General features: G+C 39.5%; 1 protein-coding gene and 1 long non-coding RNA gene across 8 annotated transcripts in view; one reads left to right on the top strand and one right to left on the bottom strand.

The window, feature by feature from the left end:
* LOC146666110 (mediator of RNA polymerase II transcription subunit 13-like) overlaps window positions 1-3459 on the top strand; it is a 90250-nt gene extending 86791 nt beyond the window's left edge. For all 7 annotated transcript variants that reach the window (XM_085413938.1, XM_085413937.1, XM_085413933.1 and 4 more), the window contains 4 exons: window positions 234-388; window positions 711-875; window positions 1070-1179; window positions 1495-3459. In XM_085413938.1, the coding sequence (XP_085270064.1) occupies window positions 234-388; window positions 711-875; window positions 1070-1179; window positions 1495-1627 (563 nt within the window). In that variant the 3' untranslated portion in view covers window positions 1628-3459. The remainder of the gene's footprint in view (window positions 1-233; window positions 389-710; window positions 876-1069; window positions 1180-1494) is intronic.
* On the bottom strand, window positions 334-10861 carry LOC146666109 (uncharacterized). The gene is made up of 3 exons (XR_014912733.1): window positions 10792-10861; window positions 3794-3907; window positions 334-441 (listed from the first exon to the last, which is right to left on the bottom strand). It is a non-coding gene; the product is annotated as an uncharacterized LOC146666109 (long non-coding RNA).
* Window positions 10862-20386: the final 9525 nt, after the last annotated feature.

Raw genomic sequence — 20386 nt, 5'->3', positions numbered from 1 at the left:
GGATAGCAGTTATGCTAAAGTAATAAGATTATTTAGTAGTAGACCTTGAACAGTTGGATAAATACGATGGTGCTTTTTTGTACCAACAGGTGGCGTCCTTGTGCTTTGAAAGTCACATTGAAAATAGTTTTCAGATATGTGCTGCTGTGTGCTTTGAGTAGGCTTTTAATGACCACAGATAGTTGCTGTTGTTGATGAGTAAAGCATGCATTTACTTTACTTTTTCTCCTCAGATGACATGTTTGATCTTCCCTTTCCTGATGAACTGGAGAATGACATTGGCATTGGCATAATGCTGAACCTCCACTCTTCACCCAACACCTCTCCCGTGCCCTCGCCTGGGTCTCCATCTGGGATGGGAATGGGATCCCATTTCCAGCACACCAGGGTGAGTCAGGGTTCAGTGGAAAGAGGGTGCACAGGCTTGAAACAAGTGGCACCCTGTAACAAAAGAAAAAGAGCGACTGTCGTATATTTTAAAATGTAAATGAGCTATGTTTACACATAACCGTTTTATTTCGGTTGAAAAATGAAGAGTTGCCTGTCATAAAATGCTAACGTACGCATTTCTGTTTAAGGAAGACAGCCCACAGCTGTCAGTGCACATGCTCAGAAATATAGCCTGTTGACAGATGAATAAATTGTACAGGTCATGACCCCAGATTGCAATGAAGGTAATATTTATTTGCTGGCATTCTCTCTGTCTGCAGAGCCAGGGAGAGCGCTTGCTGTCAAGGGACAATCCCCCGGAGGAGCTAAAGCAGCAGCCGCTGGCTCTGGGCTACTACGTCTCCACTGCACAGGCGAACGGACTTCCTCACTGGTTCTGGGCCTCTTGCCCGCAGGCTGAGAAACAGTGTCCGCTTTTCCTCAAGGTACCCACAACAATGCAAGTGTGGCTGAGAATGAATGTAAAGCTTTCAGGATTGGAGACAGAGGGAGAAACTCAGAGAGACACAAACCTCAAATTTATTGATTTGTTTATAGATCTGTTTATAAAATCTTCAGGTAAACTTCGAAAGCAGTCAAGCTTCAGTACTTTAAACTGCTTTGTGTTTCTTGCCCGCAGGCCTCTCTCCACCACCATATCTCCATAACACAGTCAGATGAGAACGTGTCAGAGAAGACTAAGAGGGCCCCACACCCCTTGGATTCAAAGACCACTTCTGACGTGCTCAGGTAACTTCATTATGTGCATTAAATGCTAATGAAATTGACAAGCGTGCTAAATGTATATGTTTCATATTAGCACCAACAATTCAGATGAAGGAAGCTGCATAAAGCCTGAAAATATGAAGCCTTCTTCTTATAGTTCTTGAAAAGTTCATAATTATCACCTTGATAATTATGCAGATGTTTGCATATTTTTGTCAGTGTGAAGAATGAGTTCAGAATTAGATGTGATCTCATAGAAAAAGCAGCAGTTACATTTTTTCCTCTTCAACAGTTTTCACCTAGCGCCTTGATAAAACTGTGTATATTTTCCACTCATAGGTTTGTGCTGGAGCAGTACAATGCCCTCTCTTGGCTGACGTGTACCCCTGCCACTCAAGATCGCCAATCCTGCCTGCCCGTCCACCTGGCCATACTAGTCCAGATGTACAATGCCATCCTAAACATGCTTTAGCTTTTGTGAGACTTCCAGGACAGCAGTCAAGGGCCGAGGGTTAGCTTAATTTCTCCTGTGCCTACACCTCTTTCCGACCACCAGAGGGCACCAGAGCTCCTCTGTTCTATTAGGTAGACATGGATTGATGGCAAATAAAGGACAGGACAAGCCAGACAATCCCATTCCTGGAATGTAACGAATAAAAGAAGAGCGAAATGTTTTCAACAGCAACGTCACTCAGCTGCGACGCAGTGGAAAGCCAGTGCAGGGTGTACCTTCAGAAATGGGTCTGTGAACATTTCGGGGAACACGGACAGATCCATCCCAACTATGCCTATCCAAGAAAAAAACTAAAAACAAACCATTATATCCCACATGGGCAGCATCTCTTTGTGTGTTTTGAAGCATCTGTGGACGACATTTACAGAGAAGCTCCGTACGGTTCTTTTTTAAACACCCTCAACTGTCAAAAGGGACTTCTGTGCAGGGTCACATGACTCCACATGGCGTGTTTTACAACCAGCAGAGTGACGTGAGATCACAAGCGCGTGTCTTTGTTACATCAAAGGTGTTTTTACATTTTTTGTATAGAACTGAGCTCCTTGTGTCTCTCGGTTGCTGGTTGGTTACAGAAACTTTTACCTTCACTCTGAGAGGAGCAACTCCCACTCGCTCCAGAAGGGGGGACTATTTGATAATGGCACTTTTTTCCCCCTCGTACCTTCCAAAGTGTTGTAGATATGAACACGATGGAAAATATTTGTACAGTTGAGTAACATGTGTTGTTTATAATGTATGGCATACATTTACAAAGAATCGAGACTTATTTTTAATATTTAAAACGAGAAAATGAGAAACTTAAACAAGGCCTTTTTGTTCCCATTCGACCATTAATCGTCTTGGGATCTGAAATAAAAATTTGTCATTTTAATGCAGTTGTAAAGACGCCATATTTATACAAATTATATCATGTCATAGAATTTGATATACATATATATATACATATATATATATATCTATATATATGTGTGTACATACATAAATATATATTACCTCTTTCAAGCAGGCACTTAATGTTACTGGGGATGGGCACAGTCTGAGCATTTATTAAAGATGCATTTTAGTTTCTTTTTGTTTTCTACAGATGCTGAACATTTTAACTTTTTATTTAAGTTAAATTAAATTCACGCAGGAGATACGCTATGAACTGTATATTTATAAAGTGTTCCTATTCTCCTAACAAAAACTTGAAATAGGCAATAAAATCCACGGTATTGCGAGATTATGAAACATTTCCGAATGATGCTTTACTTTATTGGCTCTCCTAAATGATGTCAAGAAAACCATTAGAAAGGCCCGTCTCTCTCCAGCTTCCCTCAGTCTGCTCTTTGTTAGATTCCTAGCATGTTTGTATATACACTTTTCAGATGTGCTTTTTGGAGTTTCTTAAAGTTGTACATTTAATGCTGGTTGGTTTACTTTCACTTAATTCATATCAAAGTATTTTTTTTCCCTTTGAGCTTTTTTTTTTTTGATATACAGTATACAGTGCAAAACTCATTTAATTACAGCCAAGAGGTTAAATTGCCAAGTAAGTATACACAAATGTACAAAGGCAAGTTTGCAGAAATTTGTTACATCTGTCATCACTTTGAATATCAAACAGATCCACTTTGGTGGGAGAGATCTGTTACTTTTACACTCTTTTTTTTAGTAAATTATTAAAACTCTTGCAAATGAAGTTGTGTTCAGTGTCCTTTAATACCAAATAATGCAAACTATTGACTTTTTGTCATGTTTTTGAACATTATTCCATACTATTCACACATTCTTGGGTTATCCAGTTTATGGTTAAATGTAAACAAGTCCTGCATCTAAGTAAAGTTGTGTTGTTTCACGTTATGCTACTGTTTTTTATTCTACTGGTGATATTTAGCGAGGCTTTTCACTAGGCACACCCTTTTTTCTTCAGAACTACCTTCATTCTTTGTGGACTAGATTCAACAAGGTGCTGGAAATATTTCTGAGATTTTGGCCCATGTTAACATGATAGCATCACACAGCTGTTAAAGAAACCAGTAAGGGATGGACATGGTCAGCAACAGTACTCAGGTACACAAGGATGTATTAAGCGCCCCAACATGTGCCAATAATTGCAGAGCCAAATCTGCTATGATATACAACCTTGTCCATGCATCCGTCTTCTTCTCATCCAATTCGGGGTTGTGGGAGGCTGGAGCCTATCTGGGAGGCAGGATACACCCTGGACAGGTTGCCAAACTGTTGCGCGGCTACAATCTGAATTCATAATGCAAAATTCAATGGCAGAGTTTCAAAAAGTCATGTTACAGGCTGACTCACAGTTGCACTTGCTGAATATACTTCTAAATTATTTAATGTGAATGGCTGATGACTATGTCTGCTTCATTTACTTGACAGGGTACTTTAATCATGCTTAGTTTAATTCAAATGCACATGTGCACAGAATGTATCAAAAGAAAAAAAAGGCAAGCAGTGGATTCAGGATTCACCATTTACAGTAACTAATTGGTAAAGGAAGTGTGACTCTGACTAGGATATACATTGATTCAAAACCTTTTTTGAATCAATGTATATCCTAAATGCTGGCTGTAGGTCTGTGTAGTGCAACAGCTCAAACGTGAAATGGTGTAAACAGTGTGTGCACAGTAAGAGCAATCATAATTTGACAGCGTCATATAACAAGCTGTGAGACAAGGGCGATAAGCCTTTTATTGCGCTGCTGACAAGAGGTGTGAATCATTGTTTTTCAGCATCCGTCTTTCACAACACCCAAGGATTATCTAAGGCTGCGCAATGACAACAAGCTCTCCAGGCTCTTTGGAAATAAAACTGAACGTGGAAATAAGATTACAAGTAACCTTTGAAGAAAGCGACGTTTACTGACTGGTTCATTAGAGCAAATGACAACAACACACGGTTCAGTGCTGACTGACTATCACGCACGATCTGCCCTTCCTGTTCAACAAGACGGTCGAGTTTTATAGTGTGTATTCAGCTCACACCTGCAAACACAATTGCTGATTAAATTCCTTTTGTAAAAGGAATTAACGTCAATATGATTTTGTCACATTACAGAAGTGCTTTTTCTGCACGTCAACTGTCATGCGTCAGTGTTACTCAAAAACAAAAATGAACTGACGAAGGAAATGTCACTGTAGCGTGACTCGAGGTGTGTCATATTAGACTTGCTAATGCGGCTGTAAACTGCTGAAAGTTGCTGTTGAAACCTGCAGGTTTGATGCTTTCTTTTTAAAGTTACATTATGAAAATAGTGAAAAATGCAGGATTGTGGGAGAGTTGGCTGCCTGTAAAGGTGCATGTGTGCATGTGTGTGTTGGGAAGGCTGTATGAAAAACAGTAAATACATTTCCAGACAAGGATTTTTAAATTAGCTCATTGGATACATGTAATGATTCTAAAGGCTGTCCTCTCAAAGGGAGGTAAGAGCTCTGCTTTTTATGTATGATCTAGAAGAGAGAATATGTGCCAGCAAGAGAGAAAAAGAGATTGTGAAAGAGGTTGTATTTGACTGTCAGGGTCACATAATATTGCTAAGTAAAAAAAAAAATTGCATTTCAAAAGAAGCTAGAAAAGCATAGTGGACAACAAAACTAGAAAAAAAAAGTCTCTCTTTGAGGAACTGGGCAGCTCGAGGACATTGTGAATGAAAAAGAGCGAGTAGTTGAAAAGTAAAAGCCACTGAAGAGTCACTTGTCGTGGTGGGGCTGTGTAATGGCCATGACAACTGGAGGAAGTGGACTCTTAATTGACTGCAATGTGTTTTCCACAGATGGCCTATTAGGCCATGGCCATTCACCTGTTATCTGGCTTTCCAAGTGCCTTTTTGCAGCCAAATGGCCTACACACTGGACAAAGGAGGCCAGGGTCTGGTTTGACATAACATTAGTGCTACACAATTAGAAGTCAATTACATTTTATGTCAACAGTGCACCACATGACATCACAAGGTTGCTTAATAAAGATCTATTGTGGCTTGTCGTCATGAAACAGGATGCAGAAATAGCATTTTTAATTTGTATTTATTCCCTTTTTTACTGAATACTAACAGACATTAAAACATGTTTGGGGTATTACAAAATCTGCAGTTCCACAAATCGACAGATAAAGCTATGTGTTAAGAACGACACATACATGACTTTATTTGCAGCAAGTTATAGCAGCAGATAGGTGCTTGCAACCAGTTCCATTATATGAAAGCTCAATAAAAGAGTTCACAAAGGTAAAGCTGCTGGCTGACTCACAGTGTGCTAGCTGAAAATACTACTAATGTGAGTAGTTCATGTGATGAGCAAAAAATTGGGTGCAATTTAAAGTTCACCAGAATGACTGATCATTATGTCTACTGCAGCTACTTTGCAGAGCACTGTTATTGCGCTTAGAGCAATTCAAACGTTCCTGCAAATGTGTGTTTTAACAAAAAATTGACCATTCTGTTTCCCAGTGCTAAGAAAAAAAGCACAAAAAGTGCAGAGGTGCACAGAGGGGCCAGTGCTACAGCCAGCCTGTCACTGGAGATGACCCGTGAGAGTGCAGGGCACAGCCATGTGCTGTTTTGACACGCTCGCTCTTTTCAAAGTGGAGGCAGCTGGCGGCTGTATCTTCACGCAGCTTTGTAGTTGCTACTTACACTGCTGATCTTCCTATGGTTGATGAAACAAATGCAAACACACACGCACGCACATGCGCACACACTCCTTGGATACCTTATTGGTCTGTCTGGTGTCTGTCATGGCGGTAGTCCTGTGGGGTTGGACAACGTGGTAGGTCTTATGTCCGCCTGGCTTTTAATATGCCCACCAGGTCATGGAGGGTTCAGAGCACTACACGGCTTGTGGGTGGTACAGGTCAGGATCACAACCATCCAACGTGAGGATAATGAGCACTGATACGATCTCTATGGATGCTTTTCACCAAAAGTTCCAGGAATGTTAACTTTCCGAGAACTATTCATCATTATCCTGCTGGCGTGTGTGAAGGTTTGCTCGGTTATTGATGATGAGATTAAACGACTGAATCTGCTGATGTATCAAAAGTGAGACTTTCTCAAATACTGCTTTTTGATGGATAAGTGCAAAAGCTACCAACCTCATAAAGCACTCTCTGAGGATGGGCTTATTGGGAGTTCCTGAATAGGTTTATTAAAGTCAAATCTTTACTGTTCTGTTGACATCGATCCTACACGAGCTATAGATCATCATCAACTTACAGTACATACAGCTGATGAATTTTATTTTAGTTTTTGAGGTTACGTTGCTTCATAAACTGTTAACATCAGAAAAAATGCAATGAAGGTGAGAACACATAGCAGGTTTTTAAATGTTTTTTATTTTGACCTGACACCTCTGCTGTCTATCAATAGTTCATTATAATGGGGAAGGCTTTTTTTTTGAAAAGCTCTGTTGCTCTTTACTAGATCATAAGCATTCATTTTAATTAGTGCCCTCACTTTTTCTTTCTCCCGTGCTCGGCCAGCTCCAGCCAAGCATATTGTCAGCCATTTTCCAGATGGCTCCAAGGAAATGCAGCTTTTGGCGCAGCTCACACTCATCGAAGAGCCATCAACAGCTTTTGTTTATGGGGTCCCCGCTGAAGCAACAGAACATCTGCCAACTCAGTACGGCAGCCTCTTTGGAAACATCTGATTTTGTCTGAATTTGCTTTCCATCTCCAGACTTTCCATTTGCATAAATAGTTTTTATTAAAAAGAGGCCACAAAACGAGCACACAGAGTTTGCAATTTCCCTTTCTGTAAATCTCTCACTGCAGGACATTACATCCTTCAAGCCGAAGGAGAACGCCACTTAACACTTTAGCCAATCTAAACAGAGGAAGATAAAAGCTCTGCGGACTTCAAAGCAGTCCATGTGTGCGCCCCCTCTTACACACATCAAAACACTAGAGAGGACACAATCTGTCATTTATGTCAGGCATAAAAGTTTGAAGGACATTAATCCACTTGCAACTGCGTGCCACAAACAATCCAAGAAAGCTGAGGGAGGGGCATGTAGCCTTAGGAGAAAACTGAGGATAAGGACTGTGCACTAAAGATTTGTGAGTGCAGAAAAATGGCAAGTGGGATTAAAGAAACCACAGATAGCCAGTAAGGAAAAGATGAACTCATTGTTATTATAATATTATTATATATATATTATAACTCATAATTAGCAATGTTGACAGGTCAAACAAAAATTGAAATTGACATTCTGCATATTTGGAAACAAAATATCAATTAAAGACACTCGATGTTGCAATAATTAAATGAGAACAGCCATTAAGCAAGATTATGCAATATAAAAGATAAAGACTGCCTATATGTACCTGCAGCTGAGGAGTCATTGGTTATTCACAGGTTATAATCAGTAATTGCAGGAAAGGGTGCACGGCCTTTTTCGTCCCTTTTTTTGGTGGTTATTTATTGGTTACAATATCAAAACTAACGCAGCTGTTGGCTGACAGATGTCAGAGTGACAGCTATGAGAGTTTGCGTGGGCGTGCGACTTTTGCGTGTTTGGCTGAAACATTTGGCATTGTCACATTTTCCACACAAGTCTGACAGTCACTGATGATAAACTGTAATCTTGTAACAGATGTTTGTCATCAGTCATCACATCACAGAAAGCACTGCTGTTACTAATTTTTTTTCAGTTACTGACTGATAGTAGAACATTTCTCGAATGCTTTCATGATTTTTTTTCTTTTACAAAATCTTTTTCTGCACAAAAGGACACAGTGCGTCTGGCTGATTCCTAAAACCAATAAGCCATCGGACACTTCAACCTCCACTTGGCATGGCGATGAGGCCCTATCAACGCCTCTGAGATGTAAAACTCAGGCTCATTGTTTCATTATTTCATTAATTATTTTACCTAATTATTAAGAAGAGGTTCCACTCAGCAGCTGCTATTGGCTGAGACATGTTTGAAGCTGCTGTAAACACGCAACAACGGCACACCTGGGACTGAATCACAGTGAATTTCAATGTTAGGTACGCTGATGGAAAACTGCCACTCACGCTGGTAATTATACACTCCTGTTTTGCCTAGCAACTGCAGTGTTTTCTTTAGCGACAGCCTGCATTGCTGCTGGTTGTAGAGTATCGTGCTTTTTAATCATTATTTAGTTAAATACAGTACAATGATGTAACCTTTAATTGGATGGTAAAGGAACCGCTCTTTATTCAACCAAAGCTAAGACGTGCATTATTAGTTTTTGCATTTGTAAGTGGCACACACGAGCAATATGTTTTATTGTGTTTTAATACATTCAGAGCTATTTTATCTGTATTTGTTAGAGCATGTGGATTAGACTGCTCGCAAAATGCCACATCTGCAACCGAGACATCCGTTTGAAATTGTGTGTGTGTTTAATATGTGGAGCAGTCGGACGATGTGATGGGACTTGTCTAGAAGGCACAACCAGCATGATTTGAAGCAGTGATGAAAGGTAAAGGTGTTCAAACCTCTTTCATTGCTAATGCAATGTCCTCTGTGCCCACAAGGGAGAGTTGTTAGTCAAGAGATCACAACTCATGCATTTGCACAAAACATGTCCTGTGTGGCACAAAATATGTCCTCTATGACACCTCCCGTCATCAAGAAGCATTTAGGATACGCAGATGACAAGCAGAGACATAACTATGCGTGCAAGAAAACACATAAGAACAGACAAAGTTATTGGAGTTAAGAACAAATCACGATACAGACGGTGATGAAGACTATTGTATTTAAGGACAAACACATGCAAGCAAACAGCAAATGACGCTGAACCAGTTCTGTGTCATTACACACTGATCTGAGTACACACGCATGCCAAAACAAAATCCTTTGAATCCTTTATTCAGATCCAAACGTTGTTGATTTATAGGTGCACTAACACTCCCTGTGTAAATGGAAGATTCCATGATTAGTAGAAATGATTTCATCCTATGACCTTTTGTCTTTATGTATGCAACCATATTTCTAGGAAAACATAAATACAGCATAATTTGCAAGTTTGGTTTAGATCAGACTAAATGCAAACATTCTTCTTTTAGAGGATCTGGGCTGGATTATCTGATGGGCATGCTGGGTATGTGTCCAGGGGATCACCACAGTTGTAGACTGTGGCAAGATCAAAACCATAAATAAATAAATAAACTTACTAAAATTTTATTCTCTTATGTATGTATGTATATCTTTTCTATCGGCAGAATGCAGTGGTCCTTTTTCCACCAAAAAATGGATGTGCCACTTTCATGAAAATGGCCATTTTTGCCCTGCAGTTAAAGGACTCCTGCAGCTCACAACTGAAAAGGGAGGTAACCAGGAGAATTTTCTAGGGAATATTTCCTGAAATACATCTTATTTTTCATATTTCATAAAAAAACCCCCTGTATTCTTTTTGTCACATCCCAAAAGTGTGCTTTTCCCCCAAAAAGCTCTGAGCTTTACTTTATCATTAATCATTGTTTTTAGCACTCATCTGGCAGCAGGACTGTGCACAAGTGTAACAGATAGAGCAAAGTGTTCCTGGCAAGTGGTGCCGAACGGAAGTAAAGGAGGAGGTCATCAGGGTGACAACCAGACAGAGAGGCAGGGAGGAGACAACAACAGGTGTGTGTGTGTAAAGACAATAAAATTAAATGCAGTATTATCCTGTTAAAAATGTGAAAAAGCTCTGCTTGCTCAACTTTCCATTTCATATCAGACACATTTGAAAGATTTTAGTGAAACAGTTCACTCTGAAAGTTACTTTTCTTTTTCCAGTAAGCCACAGCGCTCTCTATTGAAAACTCTTCTCTGTACATGTACAGTATCCACATGTTTCTGTATGATATGTCTAACTATTGAAGAAATGAAAGGGCCCAACTTACACAAACTGGTTAGAGGCCACCGGATATTTGTACCCAGGGGTCTGTAACTTGATAATCCGGGCACGTGGATGATGGTTACACAAAACTATCGGCTATTAATATTTATTGTGATGTTTATCTCATGGTGATTTTTATCCTTTAAACCCAAAACAATGTAAGTAAAAAGAAACATCCTCTCTCTCTCCATTACTCCCTGTCTCCCAAAAGCAAGAGAGTGGGATAAAATCAAGTGCCAAATAAATAAAAAGGTCTTGCCAGAGGCACTTACACTGCAATCTTCTGGAAATCATGTCTTAGCTCAGCTAGTCCACTCAAGTCATATAGGAGAATGGGCTGCGAATCAAAGCCAGAACTGCAAAGCCCTGCAGTCATTTGAAAGATAGGGAGTGAGGAAGACATAATAATGATCCATTAGCTTTCTCTCTTTGCATTTTCTTAAGATCTGCCTCTTATGGTAAGATAAATCAGCTTACTAGCATGACTGAAACAGAGTCTATAAGCACGCATTCCCACTTCCCTCCTTTTCAGTTTCCTTTTGTTATTCATGTAGAGGATTCACAGTCGCATGTAAATCAACACTATTATGGTGGAGAAATTTCATGAAACACTCTTAGATCCAATATTGTGCCTGGTCGCCTTGATGATCACAACAACGGCATGCTGTCAAGGAGCAGAGTCCTTCCCTGTGCCATGAGCCCTGTATGTGGTGATTATAATTACAATAACAATGTCAATATTCATCCTTTCAAAACAAAAGCTCATTGGCATGGTGTCAGTAACAGAAAGAGCTGATCCCCTCTCTGGCACTTAATAGTTTCTCTCTTGCTTTTTGTCTTGGTTTATGGTTTTTCTGGTTCTAATTTAGCCATCCTAATCACAAAAACATCAGCACGCTGCTGCTGGAGACTAAACCAAGAGGTGAAACGTGCCCCTAAAAATTCCATCTTCGCTCAAGTGGACCAACACAACAAGTAACATGGAGTAGACAGAGGCAGACTTCTCAGCTGCCAGATCAAATGGCAGCATTATTGGAGACAGACTGCAAACAGCTCTGCAGATCCCGGTTTTGTTGTGGTCGTCCCAGTAAGCACGCAAGCTGAAGTGCGCCTCATTCTTTGTGTTCCAACTTTAGGTGAACACATACATGCTTATCCTCTGACTTTTCACTCTTTACAGAAACATTTAGCTGTGTTGGGTCTCTTCATTTATTTTTTTCTTCTTCTTCTTCTTCTTCATTTTTTTTTTTTTTTTTTTTGTTTTTACAGTCCACGTATGAGGAAGAGTTGAATTGTGTAGGGTTGGAACATATCTCGGGGCATTCAGTTGAATGATTGCTGTCTACATATTCTCTGCCATTTCATTCCCCATCTTCTGGAAGCTGGCAGCCCCTCGGACTGCACATAATTTGAATCATGAGTCTCTATTTCTACGCAGCAGATGTTTCCCCATGTCAGCAGGCCTCCTGACAAAGCAAGATGGAGAACCCGCCTCTTTTAAAGTGTTGCACATGAGTCCCCCCTTCTCCCCTTTCTGTCGCTCTGCCCACACGAACCTTTGTGATCCCATGGGATACTGTCCCATGTCCTATCCTGATAGTGGGTAAGCATATTTTAATCAATGCCTGCGTTTGCACAGAAGTATGCAGGAGTGACACACAGGAACACAAAGACAGTGACTTGTTGTATTTTTGTGGTTGGCTTGATGACTAATTTATCCTGAAACATAGACTGGGATCCTGGAACCGCTCTGAAAGCCTGGTAAGAGACCCTAATGGAAGGTGATTAATAGTCAACTGGGGCAAATGATTGCTATGATACTGGTATCATTACTGATGAAACGTTATTGAAATTGACATAATGGATAATCACATTTCTTTTGCTTACATAATTCCAAGCCAGGGTGAGAAGTCAGGGTGCAGGAATGGTGATTTGAATTACCCTTTTGTTTCAAACAAAAATGGTGCTGCAATATTGCAGTGTGTTTTGTGGGTTTTTATATTAACTAGTATGCCATCTTAATTTCAGGGAAAAAAGTATTTTACACACACACACACACACACACACATATATGTATATATATATATATATATATATATATATATATATATATATATATATATATATATATATATATATATATATATATATATATATATATATACATATATATACACACACACACATATATATATATATATATATATATGTCTCACCTGTAATAATAAATCTAGTGTCATTATTGTGGAATATTTTGCAAGGCCTATAAGGAAGAAAGAAAGCAAAATGAAAGAAAAAAACAAATGTGACGGTACTTTAATAGTGCGTCTCTCCTAATAAATAAATAAATTCATAAATAAATATGTAAATAAAATTCGTTCGGGAAACTATGAGATTTTATTTTATTTTTATTTTTATTCCATGACGTTGTGATGTTAAACCATGTCTAATTCTTTTAATTCTACATTTTGTTTTGGCTTTGAGGGTTTAAAAAAATTAAATCACGTTTAAGAGCGAAGTTTAGCGCACAAGTTCTAAGATTCTAATACACCTCCCAAAGGTATTATCGTTGCACAATTTTAAAATAAGTATTAATTCAGAAAAACTAGCTTTCTAATTCAAATACTTAAAAAAAAACATACAGACACAACAAATAGCAATAAATAATATCGTATTCAATATCTCCAAAAAGCATGTAGAAAAAAAATCACGATACGGATAATGAAAATGTAATTTAAAATTTTGTAAGTCTGTGTTGATGCTGAAAAAACAAAAACTCGTTGACTCTGGTGTGCAGTCTGAAGTCTGAAGCGCTAATTGGGGTCGACATGTTTTCAAACTCCCCTTTGGAGAGACCTGGAGAAATGGTTTCAAAGAAAAATCATCTCCTCAAATGGTCCCATGCAATATTTCCTCCTCTTGCCGGCAAATGAGTCTGGGTGGAAGAAAATTGCAGGGGTCATTAGACCAAAAGAAAAAAAAAAAGAAAGGAAAGAAAAACGTGTCACAGTTTTCTGTAGGTATCTTAAGCAGAGCGAGAGGATGTATCAATTTTACTTGATAGTCCCAATTAAGCTGTTAGAGTCTTCCGCCTGAAACGGATTTTGCGCGGAAACGCTTTTGAATCTTTGATCAAAGTTGGGTCAAATTGATAGAGTCGGACGTTTAAAGTCGCGGAACAATCGCTTATTTTAAGAGTTGTTTTATAATCTTCCAACAATATGACTAAGAAAAAAAAGGGGGAATTTAAAATGATTGAATTTTTAGACTTGTCAGTGGGTTAATAGACAGAGAGAAAGAGAGAGAGAGAGAGAAACGAGGATGGAGTGAATTTCACAAGGTGACACAATAAATCACATCAGGACAGTTTTAGACTTAAATTAACTCCAATTGAAAATATTTTCCCGCCACTGCATGGCGCTAGGGAACTGCGAGACAGGAGGGCACGCGCGCTTTCATTGCAGACTCCTTTAAACAAATAAACAAATAACGCAGATAATTTCAAAATGGTCTGTTTAATAAATTAGGTCAAATTATGTGAACATTCCACTAGAAAATAGGACACTTATCACAAGCAAACGAACACATGCAAGAACGATACAAATATTTAACTTAATTGAGAATTTTTTGAAATAACAATAAGAAATAAAATAAGTCAATAAAAATCTGCGAATTTATTTGTATTGTCAAAAATTGTAAAAAAGAGAGAGGGAGAGAAACGGCAAAAGGCACCTTTTCACTTCCAGATCGTTTTCAAATAGAAATGAAATAAAGTTTTAGGTCTCAGTATCAGGAAATGACAATGCACGCGCACAGAAACAAATCACTCAGAAATATTAGGATATTATGCTGCTCGGTTAGTTTTGGTAAAGCATAAAGATGAATGACTGAATGAATGAAAAAAAAATACATGCCTGATGTCTCGTCTTCATAACATTTTAGATGGCTGAGGCTTAGTTCAAGTGAGCTGACGCTATCGGACTCGGGCCTGCTGTCTCTCTGCTCCCGCACGGTGCAGACTGTGTACTTGCTCCCTACCTGGCGCCGCTGCGGCAGGATACATGACTGTACAGTGGTCGGCTGCCACAAACTCCCACACACACACACACACACACACACACACACACACACACACACACACACACACACACACACACACACACACACACACACACACACACACACAGGCACAAAGGCACTCACTCTGCGCTGCAGCTGCAAACACCTGAACAAAATATATAACATCAAAGTGCTACAGCGATTTGAGCCTGAAAGACAGGAAAATCATCACAGCAAATTGACGTCCCTCATTGTAAATGCACCGGTGTTTTCCACATTACAGTAGGCTGCTGCCCCCCTCCTCCTCCTGCTTTTGCTGCTCTCTCATTCACAGAGCTCAATAGAATGGATCAGCAAGAGTCGCACAAACAGCCGGCCCGTTGACATCATCATGAAAGCCTTTCCTCTGTTTGACATTGTCACTGTGCGGGACAGTTACTTTGCATTACCACAGTTTCAGACGGCGGCTTCGCCTCCAGTTTCCCGGCGCCCGTCACTAAACAGCACTGCAACGAGCGACGAGCAATCAGCAGATTAAACGAGATGTAGCAGCACGCGTTCAATCTGGACTTCAAATTCAGAGAATAATGGTTCAAATTTGGAGCCAGGAAGCGCCAGATGCAATGGTCAGTAGAATAGCCTAAATAGTCAAGCTAGAAAAAGCTGCTAGACTATAGTCCTAACCTGTTTTGGTTAAAAAAAAGAAAAAGAAAAAAAAGAATGCAAATATTTTGAAAGTTTGATTAGAAATTAATTACAACTATTCTGTGCAGCTAATGGACCTGCATGCATTAAAAAAAGCAAGAACAAAACCCCCCAATAAAAAACAAATTCTTTTAATCATGTTAATAGCTCAGGTGGCATGTTCTTTTCTGGTACAGCATTAATATATGTAAAACATATGACACGTGCTTACTTGTGCACACTATGGCTATTTTAACATATACACACTCACAGCGAAATCTCATAGCGTGGCAGACGTTCAACAATTTTGCATGAACTTGCTGTTTTACCTGAGTTTTGCTTGAAGGAGCAGACAGTGCAGGGGGATTTGCATAGCTCTCCAGGTTTACATTCAGCCGCTCATGAAGCTCAGACTACAGCAAATTTCTACAATATTATGACTCGTGTGAAAGATTCTTATGTCTAAACAAACTCTGCCTGTGATGGATGGATCATGAGTTAAACTGTTACAAATCCCATTCACGAGGACTCTCACGTTTCATGGAGTCTTTACAGGTAAATGCACATCACTACATAATGTATGAAAACAGTCAGCGGCAAACCGAGCGATGACGAATGTGTGATAAGAAGGGCCGAGTTTGACGCAAATGCAATGACACCTGAGGTTCTCTACGTTCAACTTGACAGAGCAGCAACTGTTTACACTGGCTTCTACGCCTGCGTCTGTATGGACTGAAAAACCAGGAGATCAAATACTTGCGCTAACACACACACACGCACACACACACACACACACACACACACACACACACACACACACACACACACACACACACACACACACACACATTTGTCACCGGTTGGGTATTCATAAACAGAAAAAGCTCAGTGCATACAGTCTGTGTTTGCTTAAAAAAGAGAAGAGGAATTCTTTCAAATGAGCATGTAAAAGAAGGTACAAAGACGAAAGCAAAATGTGCACATAAATATGGACAAACATACATTCAGATGACCGCATCTACAACAAACACACAATCACATGAATGTATGATACTGCAAAAATTGCCAAGACTAATTCAGCTGTCAAACTCTCAGTTTCTCCACCCTTATCTGACCCGCAAATCTACCAGTGCATCCTCGGTCTTCCACAAAGAACTTCATTTTTCCTCCTCTGTGTTTTTTCTAAGCTGCTGGGATCACGTCTGGGGAAGAGACCACGCACCACCCCCACCCTCACCCTTATCCCCTCAAAGAACAGCCTTGTTTGGAGCTGCCTGTCAGTCAGGAAAAAGTGCTCCTTGTTCCGTCTGTTCAGCTCATATCATCACCCAAAGATACCCCTTTTCCCCGGATCTCGTGCTCCCAAAATGGGTCTCCAAATCTGATTATTGATGTGCTTCATCAGGTTGAGAGATTTTGCCCGATGGCGTATTGACATTTGACTTGTGATTTATCCTCTCTCCCTCTCACCTGCAAATAGAGCGCTCCAGCTGGCAGCTATTTTTCCCCAAAACCTGTGGGGCGATTGTGGCTCAAAGAGTTGGCAGTCTTGTAACTGGAAGGTTGTCGGTTCGAGCCCCGGCTCGGACAGTCTTGGTCGTTGTGTCCTTGGGCAAGACACTTCACCTACTGCCTACTGATGATGGCCAAAGGGGCCACTGGTGTGATGTGGCAGCCTCGCTTCTGTCAGTCTGCCCCAGGGCAGCTGTGGCTACAATTGTAGCTTGCCTCCACCCGTGTGTGTGTGAATGAATAGTGGAATTGTACAGTGCTTTGAGGGCCCCGAAAAACGCTATATAAATGCAATCCGTTATTATTATTACTGACTTTATTTCACACAAGCAAAGAACCTCACTTCTAATTTCTTGCTGGAAGACACTGACAGAAACACAAAAACACTTTTCACAGATAAACTTTGTAGCTATAGACACAAAAAAAGTGCCACAATAATGTTGCAATACTTTGACCTAGATAGCTAGAAATAATTTTTTTTCTGTTGCTAAAAGCCATTATTTGAAGGATCTCATTCACTCTGACACTATAACCATCCTACCTATCCCATCTGAGTGACACACCTCCACACCATTTCCATTAGCTGCCACGAAGGGTGGAGGAGTTTCTGAAGGTAAGAAGCAGATCTAAAGCGACAGCCAAATGGAAAATCCTGGACACACTTAAAGAGACGGAAAACGGAGTAAAAACACTCAGGTTGAAAGTTACTTCTTCTACCGCTATTCATGAGCTCCCATGATCTGTGCTTATGGCTTTGCATTTTTCTTCTTAATCAGTTATCCCTCTCCTCTTTGTCAGCACTGATTTGATTGTAAAGTCCATTTTTCATGCGGACAACTGAGGACAGTGACAGGATTGCTTCTCATTAAAATTTGCTGTGGCTCGTCTCATTTGGGGGTTAAAGGAGGAAAAGCGTGTGATTGTAAAAAGTTACATTTTCCATGGAAAAGTTCAGTTTTCTTCCTGTTTCCTGACAACTGGGCCAACAAGTGGTTTGTTGTTACTGCTTAGTATTACGATGAAACGGATGACAAAATTTGCTGAATTCCTAACAAAAACAATTATTTTTCTCTCTCTAAAAAAAAAAAGAATAGAAATGGGAAATTGTGAAGCACTGTGAATGATGATGTCCTTCAAGAAAAATAAATAAATATTGACAGGATGTCTTTTTCACAGTATAATAAAATATTTGGGAAAATGAGATTTTATATGTTAAAATGGAAATCATATATTCAGAATATTGTTATTGTTATTTGTGTTTGACTTTAATAGTTGTGGATGTGGGATATGTAATTTGCTTTCCGGTGTTTATGGCTGAGATTGCTATATTTAAGTTTAGCTTGCAATGGACAGACATGCCCAAGACTCCCATGGCATTAAATCACCTCTTGCCATCTTCATAAAATGTGGAGTACGACAGCACCGTGCAGTCCAGCGAGCAGAGGAAGTGTTTATCTTGTTTAGGAAAGAAAAGAAATTGAAGTCGGCGTGCACGGCTGAGGAAATGCTTTTAGAATTTAGAGTAATAAACTATTTAGGAGATTATGGTTGGAACACTGAAAGAACATATAATAGACATCAAACAAATAACAGTACTGTAAATCATGTATGCTGTATAGTACCATAATTTTTTTTGAGCATTGATTGTTATTGATTACAGTAAGCAGACTGTAAAATAACAAGTGAAACACTTAACTGTAAAGTGACATTTTCAACAGTGTAGCCTTATTGAAAAGGAAAGTTTAAGCAAAGATGCCTTTTTTAAATACCGTACTCAAGCAAAACAGTATCTTCCACACGTTTATGTGACATCTGTTCTAGATGGCATTGAGTAAGACTGATATCCTGAGGAAGGGAAACCTCCTGTGTTCAGCCAACGGTGCCAATTAAACAGCTTTTCTGTAGTATGGAAATCTTATACTCTTTGGATTGAAAAAAAAAAAGAGAATGTAATAAAGGCAAAAATTATATTTTTGGAAAATGAGGAATGAATAAATATTTTATATTATATATATATATATATATATATATATATATATATATATATATATATATATATATATATATATATATATATATATATATATATAGTATATGAAGTCTGCCATTCTGTGGATCTCCTAACTGGTTCCATTGTGTTTGAAGGACACGTGACATTGCGTGTATCAGTGTGGATTAACATTTGTTTATGTTTTGCCTGAGAGGGTTCAACATCCTGCCCATTAGTTCACACTTCCATATACACTCCCTCCACTTTGCTTTCCCAACAAAGCAACAAGCTTTCATGTGACACGCTTTCTGTCTACTTCCCTCATCTCTTATGGAAACACACCATGGCCCTCACCGCCCTCCATCAGCAGCCCCACTGATCAAAGACGCTGACAATACAACTAAATTTAGAACAAGCACCTGCAACCGCTGCACTGAAAGTGTATGCATTAAGTCTGTTTGTATGTTTGCGAATGTGCAAGTGTATGCTGGTTTATTTTATCAGTGCATGTGTGCGTAGTGTACGTGCTTATTCCTACCCTTACTCACACACAGTACACAACATTCACAAAAGCTTTGTATTTTCTCTGGGCTCCAAATTGCATCTTCTCTTTGTTGTAGCAGCCACAGCTCAGAGAAATCCTGGTAAATTACTATGAAATTAAAGTAATGTTCAAAACTTTGCCCATTACATGTTTCTGAAATATTTTATCTGTGTGTGTAAATGTGCTACATCAACCTGTGACACTTCTAGGGGTAAAGGTTCTATGATCTTGGCCTCCACGCCCATGTAAACGCTACTGCTTATTTCTTGAGTTGCCAGGGCAGGCAACCAAAAGCTCACCAATATTTTCCTCCCAGAATGGCCATTGTGCAATTACAAAGCATGCATTCAGTTGAATGTCCTTTCTCATCATGACCACATTTAAAGATAAATTGGCTGCGCTCCTCATGTCCATGGGTTTTATTTGGCTGAACCACTCCAGCGGATGGAGCCCCCCCACCACTCGTTTTACTGTGTTACTCTTTTTCGATGATGTCTCTGGAGAATGTCCAACCATTAGAAGCCAGCAAAAAAACAGGTCTGAAGACATGAAATTCAGAAGAAAGAGGCACTGTATTTTGGTGTGGTGTATAGATTTGACTTAAATTTGATCCTTTACATTTTAGTACTCAGTAGACAACCTGACCTCCAGTGCTAATTGCTGATAGATATGTTATAACTGTATATTATGCCGCATGTATATTCCTGCCTTTGCTTAATTACTGAATTCCCTGAAGCCAGCTGTGACACTGCAAAGTGCACATTTGGGTGAAAATGAGCGCATACTGAATTAGTACACAAGAGATTAAAATCTTACCTCTGAGTTTGCAGGTTGGTATGTTAATTTGGAGGTGGAAAATTGGCCAAAATGAACATTCAGGCCAGTTCATTACAACCTGTCCCTGTGTTTTGGCACAATTTCCTCCATCCAGCTGTTGACCTTGGGCAATAATAATGGGGAAAGCTGATGAAAGAATAGCGTATTACTTTAGCTATACTCTACTGGTCCAGCGTTTGAAGCTAACAGACAACATACAATAGAGGCGCTTTTTCTTTTGGTTGATTTTTTTCCTCACTTT

This window comes from Rhamphochromis longiceps, linkage group LG7 (genome assembly GCF_057381845.1).
Source record: "Rhamphochromis longiceps isolate RC_006_pf linkage group LG7, R_longiceps_female_GT1.1, whole genome shotgun sequence".
Taxonomy (NCBI): Eukaryota; Metazoa; Chordata; class Actinopteri; order Cichliformes; family Cichlidae; genus Rhamphochromis; species Rhamphochromis longiceps.
This window is presented reverse-complemented; position numbering and strand designations above follow the sequence as displayed.